The sequence below is a fragment of the Cherax quadricarinatus genome, chromosome 50, assembly GCF_038502225.1.
Source record: "Cherax quadricarinatus isolate ZL_2023a chromosome 50, ASM3850222v1, whole genome shotgun sequence".
Classification (NCBI taxonomy): domain Eukaryota; kingdom Metazoa; phylum Arthropoda; class Malacostraca; order Decapoda; family Parastacidae; genus Cherax; species Cherax quadricarinatus.
In genome coordinates this window covers 15,380,715-15,405,221 of record NC_091341.1, presented here as the reverse complement: position 1 = coordinate 15,405,221, position 24,507 = coordinate 15,380,715, and the positions used below count along the sequence as shown (strand labels likewise).

Here is a 24,507-nt window from a genome sequence, read left to right as displayed (position 1 = left end):
GTTAAACCGAATGTCAGTTTTCTTTTATTCAGATGTTAATTTAATATTTTTATTGTTTTACTTGCTTGTTTTTGGTCACTGGCCCCATGATTTCTATTCCTTTTAAATACTGATGGATTTTAGTGTTCAAGCTTGTTTCCTTACCCACTTATAGCAGAGCAGTGTTATGTAAATGATTATGCTGTGTATTGTTGTCCCTCACATGTAGTTGTGCAACGAGCCATATTAATTTGCAAGTCATTCATAAAGCTCAAACCATTTCAGTATATTCAGTTTATATACTTGTTTCTTTATCCAGGGTCCTCCTCACATAGACCTACTGGACGTTGAAGAAGACATACAGAAGACAAATTTAATTCGAACCAATATGATAAGGGGCAAAATTGAAAATGTCCAAGTTTTGGGTAAGATCAGAGTAGATGAAGCTCATCGGGTTCTCTATGATGGAATACAATTTTCCTACTCCCCTGTTCCTAACACCTCTTACAGGTAAGATATTTTCAAATACTTTTTTATAATCACTTTTATATATTACATAGCATGATTTTACATAAAATGCCGAATTCAGGAACATTACTGCTTTAAGTGAGGTTTTACCGTAGCCTACATTATAACCTTATTCTGAAAAGTTACACAAAGTACAGCTATTAGCTAGTAACAACAGAATAATTTTTTTTTTTTCAAATTAGTTGTTATTGTAGTATTGGACCCTTCATGGGGGTGCGTTGATGCTGGTGAAGGGCTTGTGATGAAAGAAATTGGAGTTAACCCCCCCTTCCCTCCTTGGATCAGACCTGATTAGTTTATGGGTTTAATGTTTTACTTTGATTATCACTCTCATGCAACAACAAATGATCTTAATCATAATTTATTTTTACAGCCTTGCTCTCATAAACCTCAAAAGGTCAGAGCATTTGGTTATTCATGATCAAGACACAACAATGATGACTCCCCCTAATGTATCAACCACAGTGATTGCACCGTGGCCATACTGTCGAGGCCAGCAACATAGAAGTCATGATGATCACCTGATTACTCTCATAAGGGATATTCAAAATAAAAAACGCACATGTAAGTATTCTCTTTGTTGCAGAATTTGAATATACAGTATAATTATTTATCTTCACTTACACAGGGAGATAGCAGACAAAAATGAGGCAATAAAATGTCTTTATATATCTTGTTTTGTTGTGTTCAGTACCTGTAAGAATAATTCCCTTCATAGGGGGTTGCCTTGATTCTGATGAAGGATTTGTGGTCCATGGAATTAGTACTCTCCCCTTTCTTGGATCATTCTTGATTATACCTCCCATTCTTCAGATGTTATATAACCCCTACAGGATGAGCAGTTCCCCATTATTGTAATAATCTAATTCAATACAGTGCTATCAAAGCTGTCAAACTTCTTGCAGTCTTAGATTTTTAGATATTTCTTATTTCTCCTTTGTCTCTTGTTTTTATGCAACTGCTTTTCTTTTATACTTTAAGCTATCTTGCATAAGTTCAGGTTATAGCCTTTTTTTTTTTTTTTTACCACATATGTTGTTTCCTACCAGTGTAGGGCGACCCAAAGAAGGAACCTCATTCACCATCATTCATTGAGCAGGTGTCTTGCAGGATGTGAACAACCATCACAATTCAGAGGGTCAATTGAATTATCATGTTTGTGCACTCTTGGAAAGACAGTCATTGAATGGATGACGGTATACGTACATGTTTTCTTCTGTGGAAACCCATTTACCCTCTTTGAATCTAGTTATAATATTTTAATTTCAGGCCGTGATGACCTTGTTCAAGGATTGCTGTGGTCACAAACATGGACACAGCCATTGCTTGATAAGTGGATCAGTGATCGGTCACTCTCAGACATCATTGGCAGAGTCATCTTCACCAGATTTGGCCTAGCAAGATTTTATCCTGAAAGGTATCTGACATAAAAACTTATGGACATTTTACTTTTATAATTCATATTTTTTATGATTGTAGACTTATTCTGAGCTGAAGAGAAACTATTACAAATGTTGTATATACTTGTGTATAGGTAGTGGTTTAATGGGAGGCAGCTGGTATGTTAAAAAAATTTATTAGTGTGATTCTGCTAATACTGCAACAAAGAAATAGGAATCTAGTGTATGGTAGGCCCTCATTATGCAAGGATTTCATCCTCTCAAAAGTATTACACATGAATAAGTCAACCCCATATGTTTTTACTTGAAAATGTAGGCTTTAAGGTAGGGTGACCAAAAAAAAAAAAAAAAAAAAAAAAAAAATAAGAAATGCTTTCACCATCATTCATTCCATACTGTCTTGCTCTCCTTCAGGGTATAGTCACTGTACCACACACCTGGACTCAAGTTCGGCTAACCAGTTTTTCCCGAATCCCTTCATAACTGTTACCTTGTTCACAACTTAAATGGCATATAGTCATGAAAATCGCTTGTCTATATTTGTTTAATGTGCTCGCACAATGTCCAAGCACCTAGCACTCAAAACCTCATTTATTCTCTCCCTCTAGCTTTTCCTGGAATTATCCCTACCCCTTCTTCCCTCTACACCAGATTTATACACGCAATTAGTCATCCTATTTTGCTTCATCATTTATAAATGTCCAAACCACCTCAACAACCCCTCCTCAGCCCTCTGAATAATACATTTGGTAACCCCCACACCTAATCTCCAAGCTCCAAATTCCCTGCACGGTGTTCACACCACAAACATGACATCTCCACTGCCTCCAAATATCCTCCTCGCTGCAACATCTAAAACCAATGCTTCAATAAATAAAGTTTTTTGTGTCCATAGATACCTCAGTTCGACTACCCACCTTTTATCCCTTGTAAATTCTATGGTTCATCTTATCTTTCATAGACCCATCTGCTGATTAGGCCACTCCCAGACATCTAAACATATTTACTTCCTTCACACTCCTTCCCTTCAGTCTAATTTCCAATCTTTTAGTATCTAGATTTTTGTTTACTCTCATTACCTTGTTCTTTCCTATGTTCACTTCTAATTTTCTTTTTTTACATATCCTCCAAGATTCCTACACCAACTTTTGCAATTTCTCTTCAGAATATCCCTACGGAACTGTGTCATTGGAAAAAGCAACTATGACAGATTTGCAGAAAATAAGGAAGTTTTGGAGTGAGAATACATTGAGAAATTCAGGGAACAAATGAATTTAACATTTTAAAAACAAGAGAGAAGTTATGTGGGAAGGTGGAGGTATGTTAAACAACCATGGTGACATCACACATCCCTATAAAAGGCCTAATTTTACTGGAAAATAATCTCCCTCTCTCCTACATACCCTAACATGAGCCTCACTATTCTCATACAAACTCTTAACTGCTGTCAGTGACCTATCACCTATTCCATACACTTTCAGCATCTGCCACATTGCTCGCCTATCCACCCTATCTTATGCCTTTTTTAAATCTATGAATACAACAAAAGCTTCTTTACCTTTATCTAAATACAGCCTCTCCTGACTTAGCGACATGCTTGTTTACCAACAACTCAGACTTACGACCAGCTCCCTGACCAGGATGCATACCTAAATAATGTATATTAGAGCTGATTTTCTCTATTCTGTTCATTAAAATATACAGTACATTGCTGTATAAACTTTTAAAAGTATATAAGAAATGTTATAAATGGTGCAAAGGTGACATTACAACAATATCAAAGATGGTTGACACAAACCCACTACCATTATAGTATGCTCCTCACTTAGTCATGAATTTGTTTACTGACGTGGTCTTAAGAATGCAACTCCATCGTTAAGTGAGGAGAGGCTGTATTGTTCACTTGCATGGTTCAATATAAATACTTGATATACACATCCCCTACCCTTTCTAAAGCCTCCTTGTTCATCTGTGATCCTGCTCTCTGCCTTGCCCTTAATTCTCTCAATAATAACTCTGCCATACACTTTACTTGGTATGTATCATATAGTATAATGTATCATATTTTCTTTAAACAGTCAGAAGCCTGGTGTGAATCGGTGGCATGATCCCTGGTACAACTCTGCACTGCGGAGAGCAGAACTCAACAGGAAAGTGTCTGTTATTCCGCACTCCCTTGGTGCAGTCCTTTCTGCTCCAGTCATAGTACAGAAGAATGGAGATGAAGTAATGGCTGCAGGTTTGTTATCTTGTTACTTTTTTAGATGTAAATTATTAAAGACTCAACTTTACACCTACTTTCTCGGCACTATTTCAGACACGTGAACATAGATATTAGTTAAAGATAAGTTCATGAGCAAAAGGATGAGGTTGGAAATATTAGTTTTGAAACTCCAACTCGATGAGTCAACTCTAAAAAGAAATCTGAAATCCGAAGATAGACTGTATACCAGGGGAGAGAAGGTAGTACAGTAGGGGAGAGGTTGGTGATCAGGAGAGGAAGGTCATGATTGTTACAGGAAGAGGGAAGGAAGATCAAAGTTTAGAAGAGAAAAGGGCACTTAATCTAAAGAATTAGAGTTACTCTTCACTTCCTTGAATCAAACTTTCTTGCTGCCCAGATTATGTTCATATATATATTGTGTATCAGTTCTACAGTGTCCACAGATGGGACTAAATCAACTATTTCTTTTGTCAATAATCAACAGTGTTTTCACGTCCTCTGCATCATTAGTTAAAATGAGGAAAATCGGTATATTATTTGCATGCAATACATAAATTGTTTATTACCTCTTTGAGAAAGGAGCAGTGCCTTATTACATACTGTACTTCCCATCACTCCTCCCTTCTTTCACCAGAGATAGCTCTCTAGTTTAGCAGAGGCATAGTGGTATTATACCTCCTGTTTTATGAGTGGATAACACAAGTAAATATGAAAAATTATGAAAGTATTGAGACAAGTATTGCATAGTGCTTGTTACTGTTGGATTGAAGAGTTATGACTGTCCAGTCATGGGAAGAGCACTAAAACTATAGGAAATTATATAGCACTTGGGGGAACGGATTTAGGATCAAATGAAGTAAGGGGATCACAGGTCTAGTCCCATAATAATAATAATGATAATAATTATAATCTTTATTTCTACAAATACATGTACAAAATATACAGGCCTAGCTGACATCAGTGACATTACTATATAGAAAGCCCCTTGTTATGCAGAGCATTTCGGGCAAATTAGGTCAATTTTGTCCCCAGGATGTGACCCACACCAGTCGACTTGTATCCAGGTACCTATTGTACTGATAGGGAAACATGGACTGCAGGTGTCTTGAGGAAACACATCCTAATGTTTCCAACTGAACCTAGGATCGACCTCTTGGACCTCAGTGTCTGAGACCCTGACTTTGCTCCCTGTAAATAAAGCATTACCATGTGTGTGTGTTTGCACATGTATTTATGTACTCATAGGTGTGTGTGTGTGTGTGTGTGTGTGTGTGTGTACTCACTTATTTGTGCTCACCTATTTGTGGTTTCAGGGGTCGAGTCACAGCTCCTGGCCCCGCCTCTTTGCTGATTGCTACTAGGTCCTCTCTCTCCCTGCCCCATGAGCTCTATCATACCTCGCCTTAAAACTATGTATGGTTCCTGCCTCCACTACATCCCTTTCTAGGCTATTCCATGGCCTGACTACTCTATGACTGAAGAAATACTTCCTAACATCCCTTTGCTTCATCTGAGTCTTCAACTTCCAATTGTGACCTCTTCTGTCTGTGTCCCATCTCTGGAACATCCCGTCTTTGTCCACCTTGTCTATTCCGCGCAGTATTTTATATGTCGTTATCATGTCTCGTGTGTCTGTGTCCCAACAATTAATATTTGCACCAATAACTCATTACAGTTGTGACCGAGTGTGGACGTGTGAATTGCTCATTACTATTTAATTTGTTCATGATTGTAGCCATGTATAAATGTAAGTAAGTAAATTTACTTACTTACATGATTCATTACCTTTGTACCTAGTTCAGCTATCAAAACTTTGGGGGCCCAATCCCTGGACCCATTATGTACCTCTGAAATCTGTAAATACCTTTGTACCTTGTCATGATTGTGACCAGATCTACCTGAAGTTCATTACCCTTGTAACTTGCTCTGCTTTCAGAACTTTGGGGCCCAGTCCCCTGGACCCATTATGTACCTCTGTAATCTTTTGACTACTGCCCACAGGATGGGTATGGGGTGCATAATAAACATATTAAACTAACTAACTAATGTATGAGCTGAGTGCACTAGCAGTTGAGCTATGGGTTACCATGATCATGACCAAGCCCATAAATCAAGATACCTTAAAAGATAAAGATAAAGATTTCATTTCTTTGTAAAGGTTACAATGTGTAATTACAATTTTAGTTTGCTAAGTACGTACAAAGAAAGCCACTATCATTCCGGGGCATTTTGGGCAGACTAATCCTGATACATAACTACTTAAATCTAGACAAGATAAGAGTTGTTAACTTGTATTAAAATTTGTATTTAATGTTATTACCAATGCTAGGTAGTTAAGGTAGAGGTTTATAAGAATAATAATCTTGAAGTTGCTTCAAACTGATTAGAAGTTGTTTTGGTTGGTTTGGTTAGTATCGAGAGATGAGATGATTTTTAAGCAAAGTCCTAAATTTAGTGGTTCAAGTAGTGAATTCCAGATCTTCGAGCCCTTTATGTGCTTTGCATTTTTGCATAGTGTGAGACTGACATGAGGGATGTCAAAGATTGCCTTATGCCTTTATTGTGACTGTGTTCTGTTGTAGCATCAAGGAAAAGTTTAAGTGGAGGGTTTATATTGGAGCATAATGTTTTGTATATGTAGTAGGCACAACAGTATGAGTATATGTCTCGTATATTTAGTAAGTTCAGGCTTTTGTAAAGTGGTGGGGTGTGCTGCCTAGCCCAGGAGCTGGTAATCGTCTGCACAGCAGCTTTATGTTGGGTTATTAAAGATTTAAGGTGGTTGGCTGTGGTTGATCCCCAGGCACAAGTACAATAGGTGAAGTAAGGACATATTAAAGAGTGGTATAAGGGAAGGAGTGTCATTTGGGGTACATAGTATCGTATCTGGGAAAGGATGCCTACTTATTTGGAAATTTTCATGGAGATATGCTGGATGCGAGAATGAAATTTAAGGTTACAGTCAAGGAGAAGACCTAGAAATTTATCCTCAATGTGTCTTGTAATAGGGGAACCATTTACTGATATATTAAGCTAGGATATTTAAGGCTCTGTTTCCAGACAGCATGAAGTATGTTTTGTCTATATTGAGAGTGAGTTTGTTGGTCATCATCAAAGTATATATTTTTAGCAGTTCATTGTTTACAGTGTCTCTAAGTATAGCTGGATTTGAGTGGGAGTAGACATAAATACGTAGTGTCATCTGTGAAAAGAACTAGTTTAAGGAGTTGAGATACATTGGGGAGATCATTGATATAGATGAGAAAGAGGAGTGGGCCTAGGAGACTACCCTGGGGCACTCCAACAGCTACAGGCTGGAAAGTGGAGTTGACTCCATTTGTGTATACATACTGGTGTCTATTGTTAAGATAAGATTTTAGGTAATCGAGGGAATGTCCTCTGATGCCATAATGATTTAATTTTCAGTGCAGGAGATTGTGGTCCCCTGTATCAAATGCTTTCTGTAGGTCAACGAAGAGCACCAGAGGATATTCATTTTTATCAAGGGCTGTATATATTAGTTCAAGCATTTGTATAATAGCGTCAGTTGTACTTTTTTTGGTCTAAACCCAAACTGGCAGGGGGTTAAATATGTTGCTGGATATAAGGTAGGAGTAAAGTCATTTGTGTATTATTTTTTCAAATATTTTAGAAAGTAACGGCAAGTTTGATATAGGTCTCTAGTTATTCAGATCAGTTGGATCACCTCCTTTGAGGATCGGGGTGACCCTTACTGTCTTGAATATGGATGGGAAGGTTGAAGACTCTGAAGATTTGTTAAAGTGTTGCAGTAATGGGTGACAGCACATGAGCAGCTTTCTTATATATGAATGGTGGCAAATTATTTAGATCTCCTGCTTTGTTTTTTTTTAGTGATTTAATGATGAGTGAGACTTCAGTAGAATTAGTTGGAACTAGATATAGAGTATTTGGGTAGTTGCCAGTGAGGTAGTCTTTCGGCTGGGTATTTGAGCTAGGAATTTTGCTTGCTAGCTTCGATCCTACAGTAGAGAAGACATTTAATTTGTTGGCCGTGTCTATAGGCTGTATGTGAGGTTCGGATGGTTTAGCTAAGTTTATCTCTGTTTCTAGGTAGTTTTCTAGAGCCCAAAATTTTGGAGAGGGTTTGCCAGGTCCTTTTCATATCACCTTTTATTTCAATAAATCTGTTTTTGTAATACATTTGCTTTGATTTTCATATTAGTTTTGTGAGTATTGACGTGTATTGTTTAGCTAGTTCTTTAGTAATCAGGCCTAATCTGAAAAAAATTTTCAAGTTGGTGCTTTTTATAAATGTATTTGAGGATACTATTTGTTAGCCATGGGCTGTTTAGTCTCTGCTGTGCCTTGCCAGTATCACAGAATCTCCTTTGAGGCAAAGGGATGGCAGCAAATTGATGGTGATACTTGATATTTTGATCTTTTCCTACGGTATTTTCATGTTATGTACTTATATAATTGAGCTATAACACCACCATACCTTTACTAAATAGATCCACCTTTGGCGAATACATGTTTTGTAATTATCATTAAAGGAAATGGAAATTAGATCTGGAATATTATATTCTTGGTCCCCATGTCCAGTTATAACATAAGAATGTGTGGGAAAATGTGACTTGCTTAATATATTTTTTACTGTATGACTCCCATTCCTTTGTAGGTTAAGAGAGGGGTCCACTGTATTTTATTCCTTAAGACTGACAATGTATGCAAGTGTATAATTCCATTTTTTTTTTTTCAACAAGTCGGCCGTCTCCCACCGAGGCAGGGTGACCCAAAAAGAAAGAAAATCCCCAAAAAGAAAATACTTTCATCATCATTCAACACTTTCACCTCACTCACACATAATCACTGTTTTTGCAGAGGTGCCCAGAATACAACAGTTTAGAAGTATATACGTATAAAAAATACACAATATATCCCTCCAAACTGCCAATATCCCAAAACCTTCCTTTAGAGTGCAGGCATTGTACTTCCCATTTCCAGGAATAAAGTCCGGTTATATAAAATAATCAGTTTCCCTGAATCCCTTCACTAAATATTACCCTGCTCACATTCCAACAGCTCGTCAGGTCCCAAATACCATTTGTCTCCATTCACTCCTATCTAACACGTTCACGCACGCTCGCTGGAAGTCCAAACCCCTCGCCCACAACACCTCCTTTACTTCCTCCCTCCAACCTTTCCGAGGACGACCCCTACCCCGCCTACCTTCCCCTACAGATTTATATGCTCTCCATGTCATTCTACTTTGATCCATTCTCTCAAAATGACCAAACCACCTCAACAAACCCTCTTCAGCCCTCTGACTAATACTTTCATTAACTCCACACCTTCTCCTAATTTCCACACTATGAATTTTCTGCGTAATATTTGCACCACACATTGCCCTTAGACAGGACATCTCCACTGCCTCCAACTGCCTCCTTGCTGCAGCATTTACAACCCAAGCTTCACACCCATATAAGAGTGTTGGTACTAGTATACTTTCATACATTCTCTTCTTTGCCTCCATAGATAACATTTTTTGCCTCCACATATACCTCAACGCACCACTCACGTTTTTTCCTTCATCAATTTTATGATTAACTTCATCCTTCATAAATTCATCTGCTGACACATCAACTCCCAAATATCTGAAAACATTCAATTCTTCCATACTCCTCCTCCCCAGTTTGATATCCAATTTTTCTTTAAATCATTTGATACTCTCATCACCTTACTCTTCTCTATGTTCACTTTCAACTTTCTACCTTACACACACTAATTCCATATAACCTTTAAAACTATTGTGTATTGTTTTCAGCTGTGGCAGTAAACCTTACTGCAAATTTCCTGCATAGAGGTTTTGTGGAGCAGCTACAAAACAAAGAATGGTGGGATCAGAATGAATACCTTGTACTGCTTCTTGATGATGGAGGACTCATCATCACATCGAACAGAGAACTTGTAAGTATAATAAAGCGATAATATTTTGTCTTAGGTGGCTATGCAGTTCATATTCACTACTTAGGAAATACACCTATCTAATGGCTTTCATACCATTACCCTCCTGCAGCTTTGAGTCTTATACTTTGTAGACCAATTCTGTTATAAATGAATTCCATACTTTATGGAGCATTTGAATTTAGTAAATATTAATAATAGTAAAAGTAAGTTTATGCCTTTATAGCAAACTCATGCTGGTTAACAAGCTTTATTTTGAAAAAACTATATCCCGAGCTTCAATCCTCTATTAATACCAGTATCTTTGGCATTACATTCACTACTTGTAAGTGCCAGGAGCATCACCAAACTATTACACAAATAACTGGACAGAATTAGAATACCCACACCATCTACATGACAACATAAAGCTATACTGGATAAAATGCACATACTGTACTGAACACGGCAGACAAAGTGAAACTACTGGATTTGCCAGCAATCTTTCCAGTACTAAATTTACCTAAAAAATCATAGGCAAAAAAAGAAAAAAAAAACACAATTAGAATCTCCTTAATCTTTGCAAATATACAAAGCATAAAACCAAAATGGAAAATAAGGTACATAAATGGCCTGCTCACAGAAATCCCCACTGATTATTTCTCGGTGAAATATAGATCCAACATTATAATTTGTATACAAGCGATGAGTTAATAAATTGCAGGAGTAGGAGGTTTGTGTGTTAACGGTTCATGTCTTTGTACTGAATATTAAAAATCACTAAATGATTTAATAAAATATATAATCTGCACACTGCTATAACAATTCACTGGAGTGAAAGTTATGGAAGAAAGTGTGGAGTAAAATTATTGAAGAGCAGGGGGCCATGGGTACAGTTAGAGAATACTGTGTCAGTCAGTATGGCAAGACTCAACATACTACCAGCAGATATCAGAATAACTCCAGAAAAAAAGATTGAAATTTTAAGATGAAGCTGGATAACTTCCTTCTCTCAAATAACTCAGACCTTGGAGAGGAAGCTTATGATGATGCTTCAGTCCATCCTAGACCACTGTTAAATCACAGCTGGGTTGGGAATGCATCTCTAGTCATAACATGGGTGTCCTATAGGAAAAATAAGTTTCAGGTTCTGAAAAATCAGCTTACATTTTTCTGGAATGCATTATCATTGGAAGTGGAGCATCTACTTTATAAAACAGAAGACAGGAAAGGGAATGAGTGGGCAGACTGCATATTTCTAAACTATTAGGTCTTTGACATGGTGCATTACAGGCAACTTAGTTACAAACTAAAATTGTAGAATGAGATATCAAGCAGTGTACTCCATTATATATTTTAATAGACATGAAGAATAAGTTGATTATTGTTCTCTTCCCAACAGATGCATGGTATAACCCTTCAGGGTATGTTCATTGGGGACCTTGACATACCAATATTAAAGCACCTGAAGGATTCAAGATTATACGATGTGGAAGTTGAAGTTGACAAACAGGCTATATGTAAGGAGCTCAAACATAATGAGACAAGTGCTGGTCCAAGAAGTTCTCACATTCCCAGTCCTTTGTCATTTGTAGCCAGCATTTTGATCGAGGTATTCTCTTGGGCAGAATACCTAAAATATCTACTTTACAGGTCAGTTTTTTATTATATAAATAGAAAATAGCAATAGAATATTGTCCATATCCATTGATCTGGTTTTGTTTATGTGCATTTTACCTGACTTCCACCATTTCATGGAAGCATGTGGTTTGTGTAGGTTACACACTTGATGCATGTGTCAGGGTAGCCAGATAGATCATGTAAAAAATCCTGACCAGTGACCCAGTTTACCCTCATTTTCAGACTTCTTCCCCTTCAATTTTTGGCAGTTATTTAATTATTTAGACTTGTGGTATATACATTATAAAATGGCATATACAGTGGTCCCTCACTTTTCGTTGTTCTCGGCAATCGTAAATTTCGCCAATCATAGGGGTATTTTCGTATAAACATGGACTCGCTTTTCATAGGTTGACTCGCGAATAGTAGTTTGTCCGGGACGCGTACGCACGGTGTGAGCCGGGGAGGCCTCCCTACCCAGCCAGTCTGGCATTGTTTACCAGTGAGTGAAGGTCCCCTCAAGTGCTCCTACGAAATATTTCATAATATTCCACTCATTTTAGTGCTTGCAAGTACTAAATAAGCTACCATGGCTCCAAAGAAAGCTCCTAGTGCCAAGCCTGTGGTAAAGAAGGTGAGAAATATGTACAGTGACAGTCTTGGGCCATTTTAGGGAAGTGTTAAAGAGACGCCAGAAACAGAGCTCTCTCCACAGTTACTTTGCGAGACAGGACTAGAGTGACTTAAGGTGGTCCTAGTGGCATTAAGAAACAGAGAAGAGAAGCAACCCCAGAGAAGCAATTGGTACCTGAGGTGTTGCTAGAAGGGGATTCCCCTACCAAACTGTAAACAATCCAATCTCTCTCCTCCTCCAGTCTCCCATACACTAAGAAGAATCTCCAATAAAGGTAAGTGTTATGCTGTTAATGTTTCATTCATCATTTCCCATTGTATTGTTTATGTACTACATGTATATTTCATGTAAAAAATTTTTTTGTTTTAATACTTCTGAGTGTCAGGAACGGATTAATTGTATTTACATTATTTCTTATGGGGAAAATTGATTCGCAAATCGTAAATTTCGTTTATAGTAGCTCCTCCAGGAACGGATTAATTACGAAAAACGAGGGACCACTGTAGTTAAATCTAACTAAACCATAAATACAGTAGGGACATAGTTAAAAGACCTTAACCCATTCATTATTTTTCTTTTTAATTAATGTATATTACGACTATGGATTTCCATGAAAACATTGTTACTCAAGAATACAGTGGAACCTCAAAAATCGAACTTAATCCGTTCCAGGAGCTAGTTCTAAATTCGAAAAGTCTGAAATTCGAAGCAATATTTCCCATAAGAAATAATGGAAATACAATTAATCCGTTCCAAAAACCCAAAAATATTCACACAAAAAATGCATTTTATAGAGATTAATTACAGTTTTACATAAAACAAATGCTATAGTTTTTAATTATGTATAGTAATACATATAAAATAACATTTTTACTTACCTTTATTGAAGATTGGTGATGGCATCTGGAAGATAGGGAGGAGGAGAGAGGGAGTTGGGGTTAGTGTTTGGAAGGAGAATCCCCCTCCATAAGGACTTCAGGTAAAGCCCTCTCTGGGGTTACTTCCCTTCTCTGTCTTTTAATGCCACTAGGACCAGCTTGAGTCACTGGACCCCTGTCTCACAAAATAACTGTCCACAGTCCTCTGTTTCTGGCGCCTCTTTAACATTTCCCTAAAATGGGACATGGTTCTGTCACTGAACTTCTTGCAAAGATGGCTTGTTTCAGCTTGCTCAAGGTGGTACTTCTGCACAAACATTTGAACATCATTCCACTTGGCACAAATCTCTTTAAACTTTGAAGAAGGCACCTCATCCATTCCCTATATTAACACCTTTCGCAACATTAGCTTCCATGATTTGTTCTTTCTTTGACAGGATAGAACCGATGGTCGACTTGTTTTTCCCATACATCCTGGCAAGCTCAACAAGTCTCGCACCACTCTCATACTTCTGTATTATTTCCTTCTTCACATCTGTGGTGTTTCTCACTTTCTTTACCACAGGGGTACCACTAGCAAGTTTCTTTGGGCCCATGGCAGCTTATTTCACAGTCCCACAAGAAATAAACACAACGAAATAATCGTAAAATGCGTGAATGAGAGCGCAGGTTAGTGTTCACTCAAGCATAAACAAAGCTAGACTGCTCATGGCGCCTACGCGGACAGAGCGGGCAGCAGACAGGTCCTGTACCCGGCAGTCCGAAAATAGGGGCGCGTTCGATAATAGGGACATAGTTTGTCCGAAAAAATGGTCCTATTGTCGAAACGTTCAATATGTGATACGTTCGACTTTTGAGGTTCCACTGTAATAATTATTTTTTTTTTATCACACTGGCCGATTCCCACCAAGGCAGGGTGGCCCGAAAAAGAAAAACTTTCACTGTCTTGCCAGAAGGGTGCTTTACACTACAGTTTTTAAACTGCAACATTAACACCCCTCCTTCATAATATTTTATATAATAAATCTGTCTGAGACTCATGAACCATACAAAATCTGCATGTTAACCTACCCAGTCAGTGCAAGTGGAGTTAATAAAATAAGGAAATTCTGGCTTATTTTAAATGATGATGATTCTTATAAAGTGAACATTCATGAAACATTTTTTCTCCATGGCTTTGATTTCCCCAGCAAATAAAGGGTTTATTCCCAGTGTGGCAACCCTGCCTATAACATGCTAAAATTACCTGGTTTGTTTGATCAGCTACTTCCAACAAATGTAAAAAGTCCTGTACATACAGGTTTCATTGAAGATTCCTAGGATAGGTAATAAAAAGTTCTATAACATGGTAAAATTATCTTTTATGAATTTCACTTCATTTTCTTAATCTGTATTATGGTAGGTACAAAGCATTCCTATATGCTAAAATTATCTAGTTAATTTTCATTTTATTTTCTATTTCTGTGCTTTAATATTTAAAAAAAATTAATATAGTATAACATCTTTCTGCAGTGGTGTACTTGCTATCATAACACCAAGTGTTGAGGCTTGGTCAGAATGGGGCATGACACAAATTGGAGGTATGGAGTCATGCAGAATGGAGAGAGCAATCTATTATTTTGGTGAGACAAAAACACTCTCAGGCATCCTGAAATGTAACAATTATTCTGCAAAAGTAAGTACAGTATATAGTATAGGCTACTGTATGCATGGGGAAGCACTAATTTTGTAGGTGTCATACAGTGCCTAAGGAATGGGAGGTAATCATATTTAATTCAAGAAGATAGTTCGGATTAATTGGATTAAGAGCCTCTCAGCATCAAGGAACCATCTATGAAAGGCCCTTTTTTTTTTTTAGGAGATTGTATAATATTAGGCTGAAAATTTAAGTACATATAGTACAAGACCAAGGTTACATTTAATTTTATATCACTTAACGTTTTTTGCAACACCATGAACTTTCATAACAGCACAGTAAAAAGAAAAATTACCCCTCAGATTCTAAACAGTGTTATGAAAGTGTGTTGTCACAGACCTGCAAAACTTATTATATACAGTACTGTCTAGTTATTGTACATTCAAGGAAGTGCTAAACTTTTAAGGGTCATACAGTGCATGGATAATGGAAGGCAATCAGGCTCAATCCAAGGCAGGGAAGGATGGGTCCAGTTTGTTGGTATAAGAGCCTTTCATTAGTATTCTCTGGTTTGATCAGGTTAGGAAGGCAGTCAGCTGAAATACCTTGTCTTGGCACATCTTCATTATCAAGGAACCTTCCTTGAGGGGAGGGTACATCTTTAGTGGAGTAAACTGGAAGAGCAATCATACATTGCTCCCAAGGAGGGAACGAGGTTAAGGAATCTTCAGGTAACCCAGATTAGGGAAAAGAGTGATTTATGTTACAGGTACTACAAAGCATGCACTAATGTAGATTTAAAAAAATCATTAAGTATGCTTGTCAGAATAATTGACATTACATGAAAAGTGACAAATGCTAGTGAGGTGCAAATTGTAGGCTGTCTTGCAAATGTTTTTTGCACTGGGTGACAGTGTATTACAGATATGACTGCTATATTTATGTGAAAAAAAAATGCTGTATAATCCTATGGGTTTAGTGCTCCATGATAAATATATGTGAAAAAATAAATTTATTAATACATTAAATATTTTAGATTAAATATAATCACAAGCTCAGGACATATCTTACCTACTTGTAAGAAACTAAAATTGGAATTAAATGGTAATGCACATATACTCTATCAGCTACTGTATATGCTGTTTTATGTGCAGTAATTTTTTTTTACTACTCAAGAGAGGTTCCCTGAAAGCAATGAGGGGCACTTATTCCAAGGAATTGAATTTCTGCTCCCTTTCTTTGGATTGAACCTGAATGTCTTCCATTCCCCCAGGCATTGCATGACTCCCCATGAATGTAATGTGTATTTATTAGATTGTTACTAGTATCTTTAAGAAAAAATGTTGCTATAATGGAGAAATTACAAAAATTTTACACTCGCAGTTCTGGGCTGAGCGACTGCAAGATACAAATGCAATGCTGATTGCTATTGAAATGAGTGCCAATGTACAAGAATGTGGTGTATATTCCAACCTACCTGGCATTCAACCAAAACGAGTAACTTCACAAGAGCCATGTGCGTATCAGGACAGGTACAGAAAACGACTGATTAGCTGCCTTACAAGTAATTCAATGGTGAGTATTCCATACTGTTTAAAAAAAACACAGGAAATAGGTGAATACAGTTAGGTAGTGTCTGATTATATCTAGGAGATGAAGGATCAATTCTATCACTCCACATACAGTTACAGGCTTCTAGTCAACTGGAATTTGTGATTGACACTAAACTTGCTAGACACTGTACATATAGTACAGCAACCCTCTCGTATATCATAATTCTTTCTTTCTTTCAACACACCGGCCGTATCCCACCAAGGCGGGGGTGGCCCAAAAGGAAAGTTTCTCCTTTTACATTTAGTAATATATACAGAAGAGGTTACTAGCCCCTTGCTCCCGGCATTTTAGTCACCACTTACAACACGCATGGCTTACGGAGGAAGAATTCTGTTTCCACTTCCCCATGGAGATAAGAGGAAATAAACAAGAATAAGAACTAGAAAGAAAATAGAAGAAAACCCAGAGGGGTGTGTATATATATGCTTGTACATGTATGTGTAGTGTGACCCAAGTAGAAGTAGCAAGACGTACCTGAAATCTTGCATGTTCATGAGACAGAAAAAAGGACACCAGCAATCCTACCATCATGTAAAACAATTGCAGGCTTTCGTTTTACTTACTTGGCAGGACGGTAGTACCTCCCTGGGCGGTTGCTGTCTACCAACCTACTACCTAGGTACATGTATATCATAATTATATTAAATGTTGTATGATCAAATTTAACCATCAATCATGAATATAATAGCATTTTTAATAATTATTAAACGTGAAGGAGCTTCTCAAATGTAATGATAGTATTATGCAAAGCATTTGTGATAAATCCCTATCACTACAACACAGCATTTATTTTTTATGAACATTAGAGGGGGAGGATATTTTGACATGCTGAATGTTAGTAATGAAAGGGAGGCAGTTTCATGCATTGAACAGGGAAGGATAACATCATTTAGGAGAATGATGATCAAGTGTTTACACTGAAGTATGAGTGAGCCAGGAAACATACTCCACTCTTCAAAAGTTTAGGCTTACTTAACATACAAAAGATTTTACTTATACATCTCTGCATATATAGAACAATCAATTCTAACACTAATCCTGCCCTAAAATTCTTGATAGCTGCAATAGAACTCGTAGGCCTAAGACTAGACACAATCTGATATTCCCTGTTTAACTCAACAGGCATAAAGGGACCTAAATTCTGGAACTCTCTGGTTGAAGATTCCAGATGTTCCCTATCAACAAACCACTTCAAAGCTACTGTTAGAAAGCACCTTCTTACCTTAATGTGATCTTAACAATTCATACCAAACAAAACCTGAAACCCTGTTTTTCATCTAATATTGTTCCTGTTCTTTATCTCCCCTTCAACTCTCATATTACTAGAGAGACACATACTATCTTATCACATTTTGTATTGCTTCATTCATAACATGATTTTTTAGAATATTTTGAATTACCAAATACAATGAGTTATTAAATAACAAAAAAAGGCATAATACAGTGACTGGAACAATACACAAATAACCCGCACATAAAAGGTAGTAGGTTGGTAGACAGCAACCACCCAGGGAAGTACTACCGTCCTGCCAGATGACTGTGAAACAAAAACCTGTAACTGTTTTGCATGATGGTAGGATTGCTGGTTTCTTTTTCTGTCTCATAAACACGCTAGATAACAGGGATATCTTGCTACTCCTACTTACACTTTGGTCACACTTCACAGACACGCACATGCATATATATATACATACATCTAGGTTTTTCTCCGTTTTCTAAATAGCTCTTGTTCTTCTTTATTTCTTCTATTGTCCATGGGGAAGTGGAAAAGAATCTTTCCTCCGTAAGCCATGCGTGTCGTATGAGGCGACTAAAATGCCGGGAGCAATGGGCTAGTAATCCCTTCTCCTGTAGACATTTACTAACAAAGAGAAGAAGAAAAACTTTATAAAACTGGGATGCTTAAATGTGCGTGGATGTAGTGCGGATGACAAGCAGCAGATGATTGCTGATGTTATGAATGAAAAGAAGTTGGATGTCCTGGCCCTAAGCGAAACAAAGCTGAAGGGGGTAGGAGAGTTTCAGTGGGGGGAAATAAATGGGATTAAATCTGGAGTATCTGAGAGAGTTAGAGCAAAGGAAGGGGTAGCAGTAATGTTAAATGATCAGTTATGGAAGGAGAAAAGAGAATATGAATGTGTAAATTCAAGAATTATGTGGATTAAAGTAAAGGTTGGATGTGAGAAGTGGGTCATAATAAGCGTGTATGCACCTGGAGAAGAGAGGAATGCAGAGGAGAGAGAGAGATTTGGGGAGATGTTAAGTGAATGTATAGGAGCCTTTGAACCAAGTGAGAGAGTAATTGTGGTAGGGGACCTGAATGCTAAAGTAGGAGAAACTTTTAGAGAGGGTGTGGTAGGTAAGTTTGGGGTGCCAGGTGTAAATGATAATGGGAGCCCTTTGATTGAACTTTGTATAGAAAGGGGTTTAGTTATAGGTAATACATATTTTAAGAAAAAGAGGATAAATAAGTATACAAGATATGATGTAGGGCGAAATGACAGTAGTTTGTTGGATTATGTATTGGTAGATAAAAGACTGTTGAGTAGACTTCAGGATGTACATGTTTATAGAGGGGCCACAGATATATCAGATCACTTTCTAGTTGTAGCTACACTGAGAGTAAAAGGTAGATGGGATGCAAGGAGAATGGAAGCATCAGGGAAGAGAGAGGTGAAGGTTTATAAACTAAAAGAGGAGGCAGTTAGGGTAAGATATAAACAGCTGTTGGAGGATAGATGGGCTAATGAGAGCATAGGTAATGGGGTCGAAGAGGTATGGGGTAGGTTTAAAAATGTAGTGTTAGTGTGTTCAGCAGAAGTTTGTGGTTACAGGAAAGTGGGTGCAGGAGGGAAGAGGAGCGATTGGTGGAATGATGTAAAGAGAGTAGTAAGGGAGAAAAAGTTAGCATATGAGAAGTTTTTACAAAGTAGAAGTGATGCAAGGAGGGAAGAGTATATGGAGAAAAAGAGAGAGGTTAAGAGAGTGGTGAAGCAATGTAAAAAGAGAGCAAATGAGAGAGTGGGTGAGATGTTATCAACAAATTTTGTTGAAAATAAGAAAAAGTTTTGGAGTGAGATTAACAAGTTAAGAAAGCCTAGAGAACAAATGGATTTGTCAGTTAAAAATAGGAGAGGAGAGTTATTAAATGGAGAGTTAGAGGTATTGGGAAGATGGAAGGAATATTTTGAGGAATTGTTAAATGTTGATGAAGATAGGGAAGCTGTGATTTCGTGTATAGGACAAGGAGGAATAACATCTTGTAGGAGTGAGGAAGAGCCAGTTGTGAGTGTGGGGGAAGTTCGTGAGGCAGTAGGTAAAATGAAAGGGGGTAAGGCAGCCGGGATTGATGGGATAAAGATAGAAATGTTAAAAGCAGGTGGGGATATAGTTTTGGAGTGGTTGGTGCAATTATTTAATAAATGTATAGAAGAGGGTAAGGTACCTAGGGATTAGCAGAGAGCATGCATAAAGGCAAAGGGGATAAAAGAGAGTGCAAAAATTATAGGGGGATAAGTCTGTTGAGTATACCTGGTAAAGTGTATGGTAGAGTTATAATTGAAAGAATTAAGAGTACGACGGAGAATAGGATAGCAGATGAACAAGGAGGCTTTAGGAAAGGTAGAGGGTGTGTGGACCAGGTGTTTACAGTGAAACATATAAGTGAACAGTATTTAGATAAGGCTAAAGAGGTCTTTGTGGCATTTATGGATTTGGAAAAGGCGTATGACAGGGTGGATAGGGGGGCAATGTGGCAGATGTTGCAAGTGTATGGTGTAGGAGGTAGGTTACTGAAAGCAGTGAAGAGTTTTTACGAGGATAGTGAGGCTCAAGTTAGAGTATGTAGGAAAGAGGGAAATTTTTTCCCAGTAAAAGTAGGCCTTAGACAAGGATGTGTGATGTCACCGTGGTTGTTTAATATATTTATAGATGGGGTTGTAAGAGAAGTAAATGCGAGGGTCTTGACAAGAGGCGTGGAGTTAAAAGATAAAGAATCACACACAAAGTGGGAGTTGTCACAGCTGCTCTTTGCTGATGACACTGTGCTCTTGGGAGATTCTGAAGAGAAGTTGCAGAGATTGGTGGATGAATTTGGTAGGGTGTGCAAAAGAAGAAAATTAAAGGTGAATACAGGAAAGAGTAAGGTTATGAGGATAACAAAAAGATTAGGTGATGAAAGATTGGATATCAGATTGGAGGGAGAGAGTATGGAGGAGGTGAACGTATTCAGATATTTGGGAGTGGACGTGTCAGCGGATGGGTCTATGAAAGATGAGGTGAATCATAGAATTGATGAGGGAAAAAGAGCGAGTGGTGCACTTAGGAGCCTGTGGAGACAAAGAACTTTGTCCTTGGAGGCAAAGAGGGGAATGTATGAGAGTATAGTTTTACCAACGCTCTTATATGGGTGTGAAGCGTGGGTGATGAATGTTGCAGCGAGGAGAAGGCTGGAGGCAGTGGAGATGTCATGTCTGAGGGCAATGTGTGGTGTGAATATAATGCAGAGAATTCATAGTTTGGAAGTTAGGAGGAGGTGCAGGATTACCAAAACTGTTGTCCAGAGGGCTGAGGAAGGGTTGTTGAGGTGGTTCGGACATGTAGAGAGAATGGAGCGAAACAGAATGACTTCAAGAGTGTATCAGTCTGTAGTGGAAGGAAGGAAGGCGGGGTAGGGGTCGGCCTAGGAAAGGTTGGAGGGGGTAAAGGAGGTTTTGTGTGCGAGGGGCTTGGACATCCAGCAGGCATGCGTGAGCGTGTTTGATAGGAGTGAATGGAGACAAATGGTTTTTAATACTTGACGTGCTGTTGGAGTGTGAGCAAAGTAACATTTATGAAGGGATTCAGGGAAACTGGCAGGCCGGACTTGAGTCCTGGAGATGGGAAGTACAGTGCCTGCACTCTGAAGGAGGGGTGTTAATGTTGCAGTTTAAAAACTAGTGTAAAGCACCCTTCTGGCAAGACAGTGATGGAGTGAATGATGGTGAAAGTTTTTCTTTTTCGGGCCACCCTGCCTTGGTGGGAATCGGCCAGTGTGATAATAAAAAAAATAATAAAAAAATAGAGAGAAGCTTACGACGACGTTTCGGTCCGACTTGACCATTTACAAAGTCACACTAACCAGAAGTGGAGCATGATGGCTATATATAGGCAGGAAGAGGTGGTGGTTGTAGTAGTAGTGGGGAATAAGGAGGAGGAGCCAGTCAAATACAAAGAAAGGAGAGCACTGCAAGGGAGCTGGGTGCCCACAGAGGGAGAGCAGGTGCACAGAGGTGGGTGAAAGGGGAAGTGGTGAAATAAATAAATGAAGGAACAAAACAGGTTGTCTTTTTTTTTGTCTCGTGTTTCTGTTCCTTCTTTATTTATTTCACCACTTCCCCTTTCACCCACCTCTGTGCACCCAGCTTCCTTGCAGTGCTCCCCTTTCTTAGTATTTGACTGGCTCCTCCTCCTTATTCCCCACTACCACCACCTCTTCCTGCCTATATATAGCCGTCCTGCTCCACTTCTGGTTAGTGTGACTTTGTAAATGGTCCAAGTCGGACCGAAACGTCGTCGTAAGCTTCTCTTTTATGTGCAGGTTATTTGTGCAATGAGTTATTCCCATTGAATTAATTTTACTGTGAATATCATTAATGTCTTATATATATACATGTAAAATACTATTAGTGCACACTGTAATAATACATGCAACTAGTTTCACTCTTATTGTAATTTTTTGGAATTAACTGAAAAATTTTAACAGTATAATGTAAGTATTCTTACTCCTATTTACTTTGCTATAACTTCATCTGCTTCATATTCATGTAATCAATTTTATTGTGAAAATCATTAGCTTATATGTATAATAATTTAGTCCTCCTAGATGCAAGTTAGGTTTAAGCTTGCCTGAAATGCTCTGCATAACTAAGGGTCTTTTGAGTGATGTGATGTTATTTTGTACAAATGATGCATATGACAATAAATTGATTTATATAGATGGGGAAAGAGCTGTTTGTGACCTTTATGGATTTTGAAAAGGCATATGATAGGGTGGGCAGGGAAGCCATGTGGCAGGTTATGAAGAGTAGTAGAGTTACCTGGATAAAGATAAGGAATGTAGGAGGGAAAGGGGGGTTCTTGTATCCCTGTGAAAACAGGGCTTAGGGGATGTATCAAAGTTAATGTGTTTTTGTAGACAGGACTAAAGTGAATGCCAGGATGTTGGTGGATGAAATTGGGCGGGTATGTGAAAGCGAATGTAGAAAAGAGCAGGGTGATTGTCATTGTAAAGATAGGCTGAATATCAGATAAGGTGAACCATGGAATAGATGAGGAGTGGGGTGGGGAATAGTAGATGGTGTGTTAATGCATCTCTGGGTAGTAGTTTACCAATGAAGGAAGAAATGAAGGTAATATACAAGAGTATACTACCACTTTTGTATGGGTGTGAGGCACAACCTTGAATGTTGCAGCAAGAGGGTTAGAAGCAGTGGAGATGTGTTTGAGGGCAAGTTATGGTGTGATTATACAGGGTGTGGATTTACCAAGAAGGCTGGGAAGGGGTTGAGGTGATTTTGCCATTTAGAGGGTGGAGAGGGATAGGATGAGGGTATATAAATCTGGGGTGGAAGGTAGGAAGGATAGGTTTTGAGGATCCAGCAAGTTTGTGCATGTTAGAACCAGTAGAGACGAGTTTTTTAATGGATGTGCAGTTGAACAATGTAATCTTCATGGAAATCCGTTAGCTGGACTTGTCTTAGAGGAAGGAAGGGCAGTGCCTGCACTCTGAAAGAGGGGTAGGGATATTGTAGCCAAGAGGGTGATCCAATTGTGATGTCAGCACACTTCTGGAAAGATGGCAGTTGAATGAATGATAGTAACTGTTTTCTTCATTGGGTCACCCTGCCTTGACAGCCATCTCCCACCAAGGCAGGGTGACCCAAAGAAAACAGTTGCCATCTTTCCCTAAGTGTGCTGACATACAAATCAGATCACCCTCTGACTGCAACATCCCAGCCCCTCCTCTAGAGTGTATGCACTGCCCTTCCCACCTCCAGGACTCAAGCCTGGCTAACTGGTTTCCCTGAATCCCTTCATAAAAGTTACTGTTCACCAGCTGCACATCCATTAAAAACCACTAAGGCTCCATTAACTCCTAACACACAAACTTGCTGAAGCCTCTAAAACTCAAAGCTTTTACCCCTACTTCAGACTTGTACACCCTCTTTGTCAACCTATTTCCCTCCATGCCCAAGCAATCTCCACCCCTCTTAATTCATCATCTCTGAAGTCTTAGTGAGAAACCTGAAAACAGTAAACCCTGCCTTCACATAATTGCTACTACATAAAAGGAGAGGCCCGGTTTGGGCCAACAGGCCTGCTCCAGCGTTCCTTTCTTAGGTAATAGAGGAGGGACACTGATACATGCCTTCTCATATCCATCCATATACATTTGCCCAACTTATTTTTTATGCTACCCACACCATAGCTTTTGTAACCTTTCTTTCTCATGTACCAGCTGACTTTCCACTACATTATACTACTACCTCTTTGTACTACACCTCACTCAGATCCTACATATATACCCAAATGTTGCGCGCGTCTCAATTTTCACCTATGCATACCCTACGTGTCCATGTATTGTTTGTAACGGCTTGACAAAGCTCCTGGAGTGAAATGTTGCCACAATAAAATGTCACATTAGTTGCACTTGGCCTTTTACTTAACATATTGTTGGTAGTTCTACCAATACTAATACATTTCATTTATCTCCATACTTTCAATACGCCCCACACTTCACCTATTCTATGGTTAGCGTTTTTTTTTTTTTTTTTTTTCAACAAGTCGGCCGTCTCCCACCGAGGCAGGGTGACCCAAAAAAGAAAGAAAATCCCCAAAAAGAAAATACTTTCATCATCATTCAACACTTTCACCACACTCGCACATTATCACTGTTTTTGCAGAGGTGCTCAGAATACAACAGTCTAGAAGCATACACATATAAAGATACACAACATATCCCTCCAAACTGCCAATATCCCAAACCCCTCCTTTAAAGTGCAGGCATTGTACTTCCCATTTCCAGGACT

General features: G+C 38.4%; 1 protein-coding gene and 1 long non-coding RNA gene across 4 annotated transcripts in view; one reads left to right on the top strand and one right to left on the bottom strand.

Moving 5' to 3' along the window:
- The window catches only part of LOC128695271 (voltage-dependent calcium channel subunit alpha-2/delta-1), a 304,996-nt gene that overhangs the window by 272,279 nt on the left and 8,210 nt on the right, over positions 1-24,507 (top strand). For both annotated transcript variants that reach the window (XM_070095427.1, XM_070095426.1), the window contains exons 15-22: positions 299-489; positions 881-1,071; positions 1,777-1,924; positions 3,986-4,146; positions 9,938-10,080; positions 11,459-11,709; positions 14,701-14,863; positions 16,208-16,399. In XM_070095427.1, coding sequence (XP_069951528.1) covers positions 299-489; positions 881-1,071; positions 1,777-1,924; positions 3,986-4,146; positions 9,938-10,080; positions 11,459-11,709; positions 14,701-14,863; positions 16,208-16,399 — 1,440 coding nt within the window. The remainder of the gene's footprint in view (positions 1-298; positions 490-880; positions 1,072-1,776; positions 1,925-3,985; positions 4,147-9,937; positions 10,081-11,458; positions 11,710-14,700; positions 14,864-16,207; positions 16,400-24,507) is intronic.
- The window catches only part of LOC138854142 (uncharacterized), a 56,188-nt gene continuing 46,378 nt past the window's right edge, over positions 14,698-24,507 (bottom strand). Inside the window, exons 3-4 of one of the 2 annotated variants that reach the window (XR_011393347.1) lie at positions 16,302-16,413; positions 14,699-14,836 (exon numbers count right to left, since the gene is read on the bottom strand). This is a non-coding gene — a long non-coding RNA (uncharacterized lncRNA). Of the gene's footprint in view, positions 14,837-16,301; positions 16,414-24,507 lie in introns of both variants that reach the window. The other variant, XR_011393346.1, reaches the window with a different exon arrangement.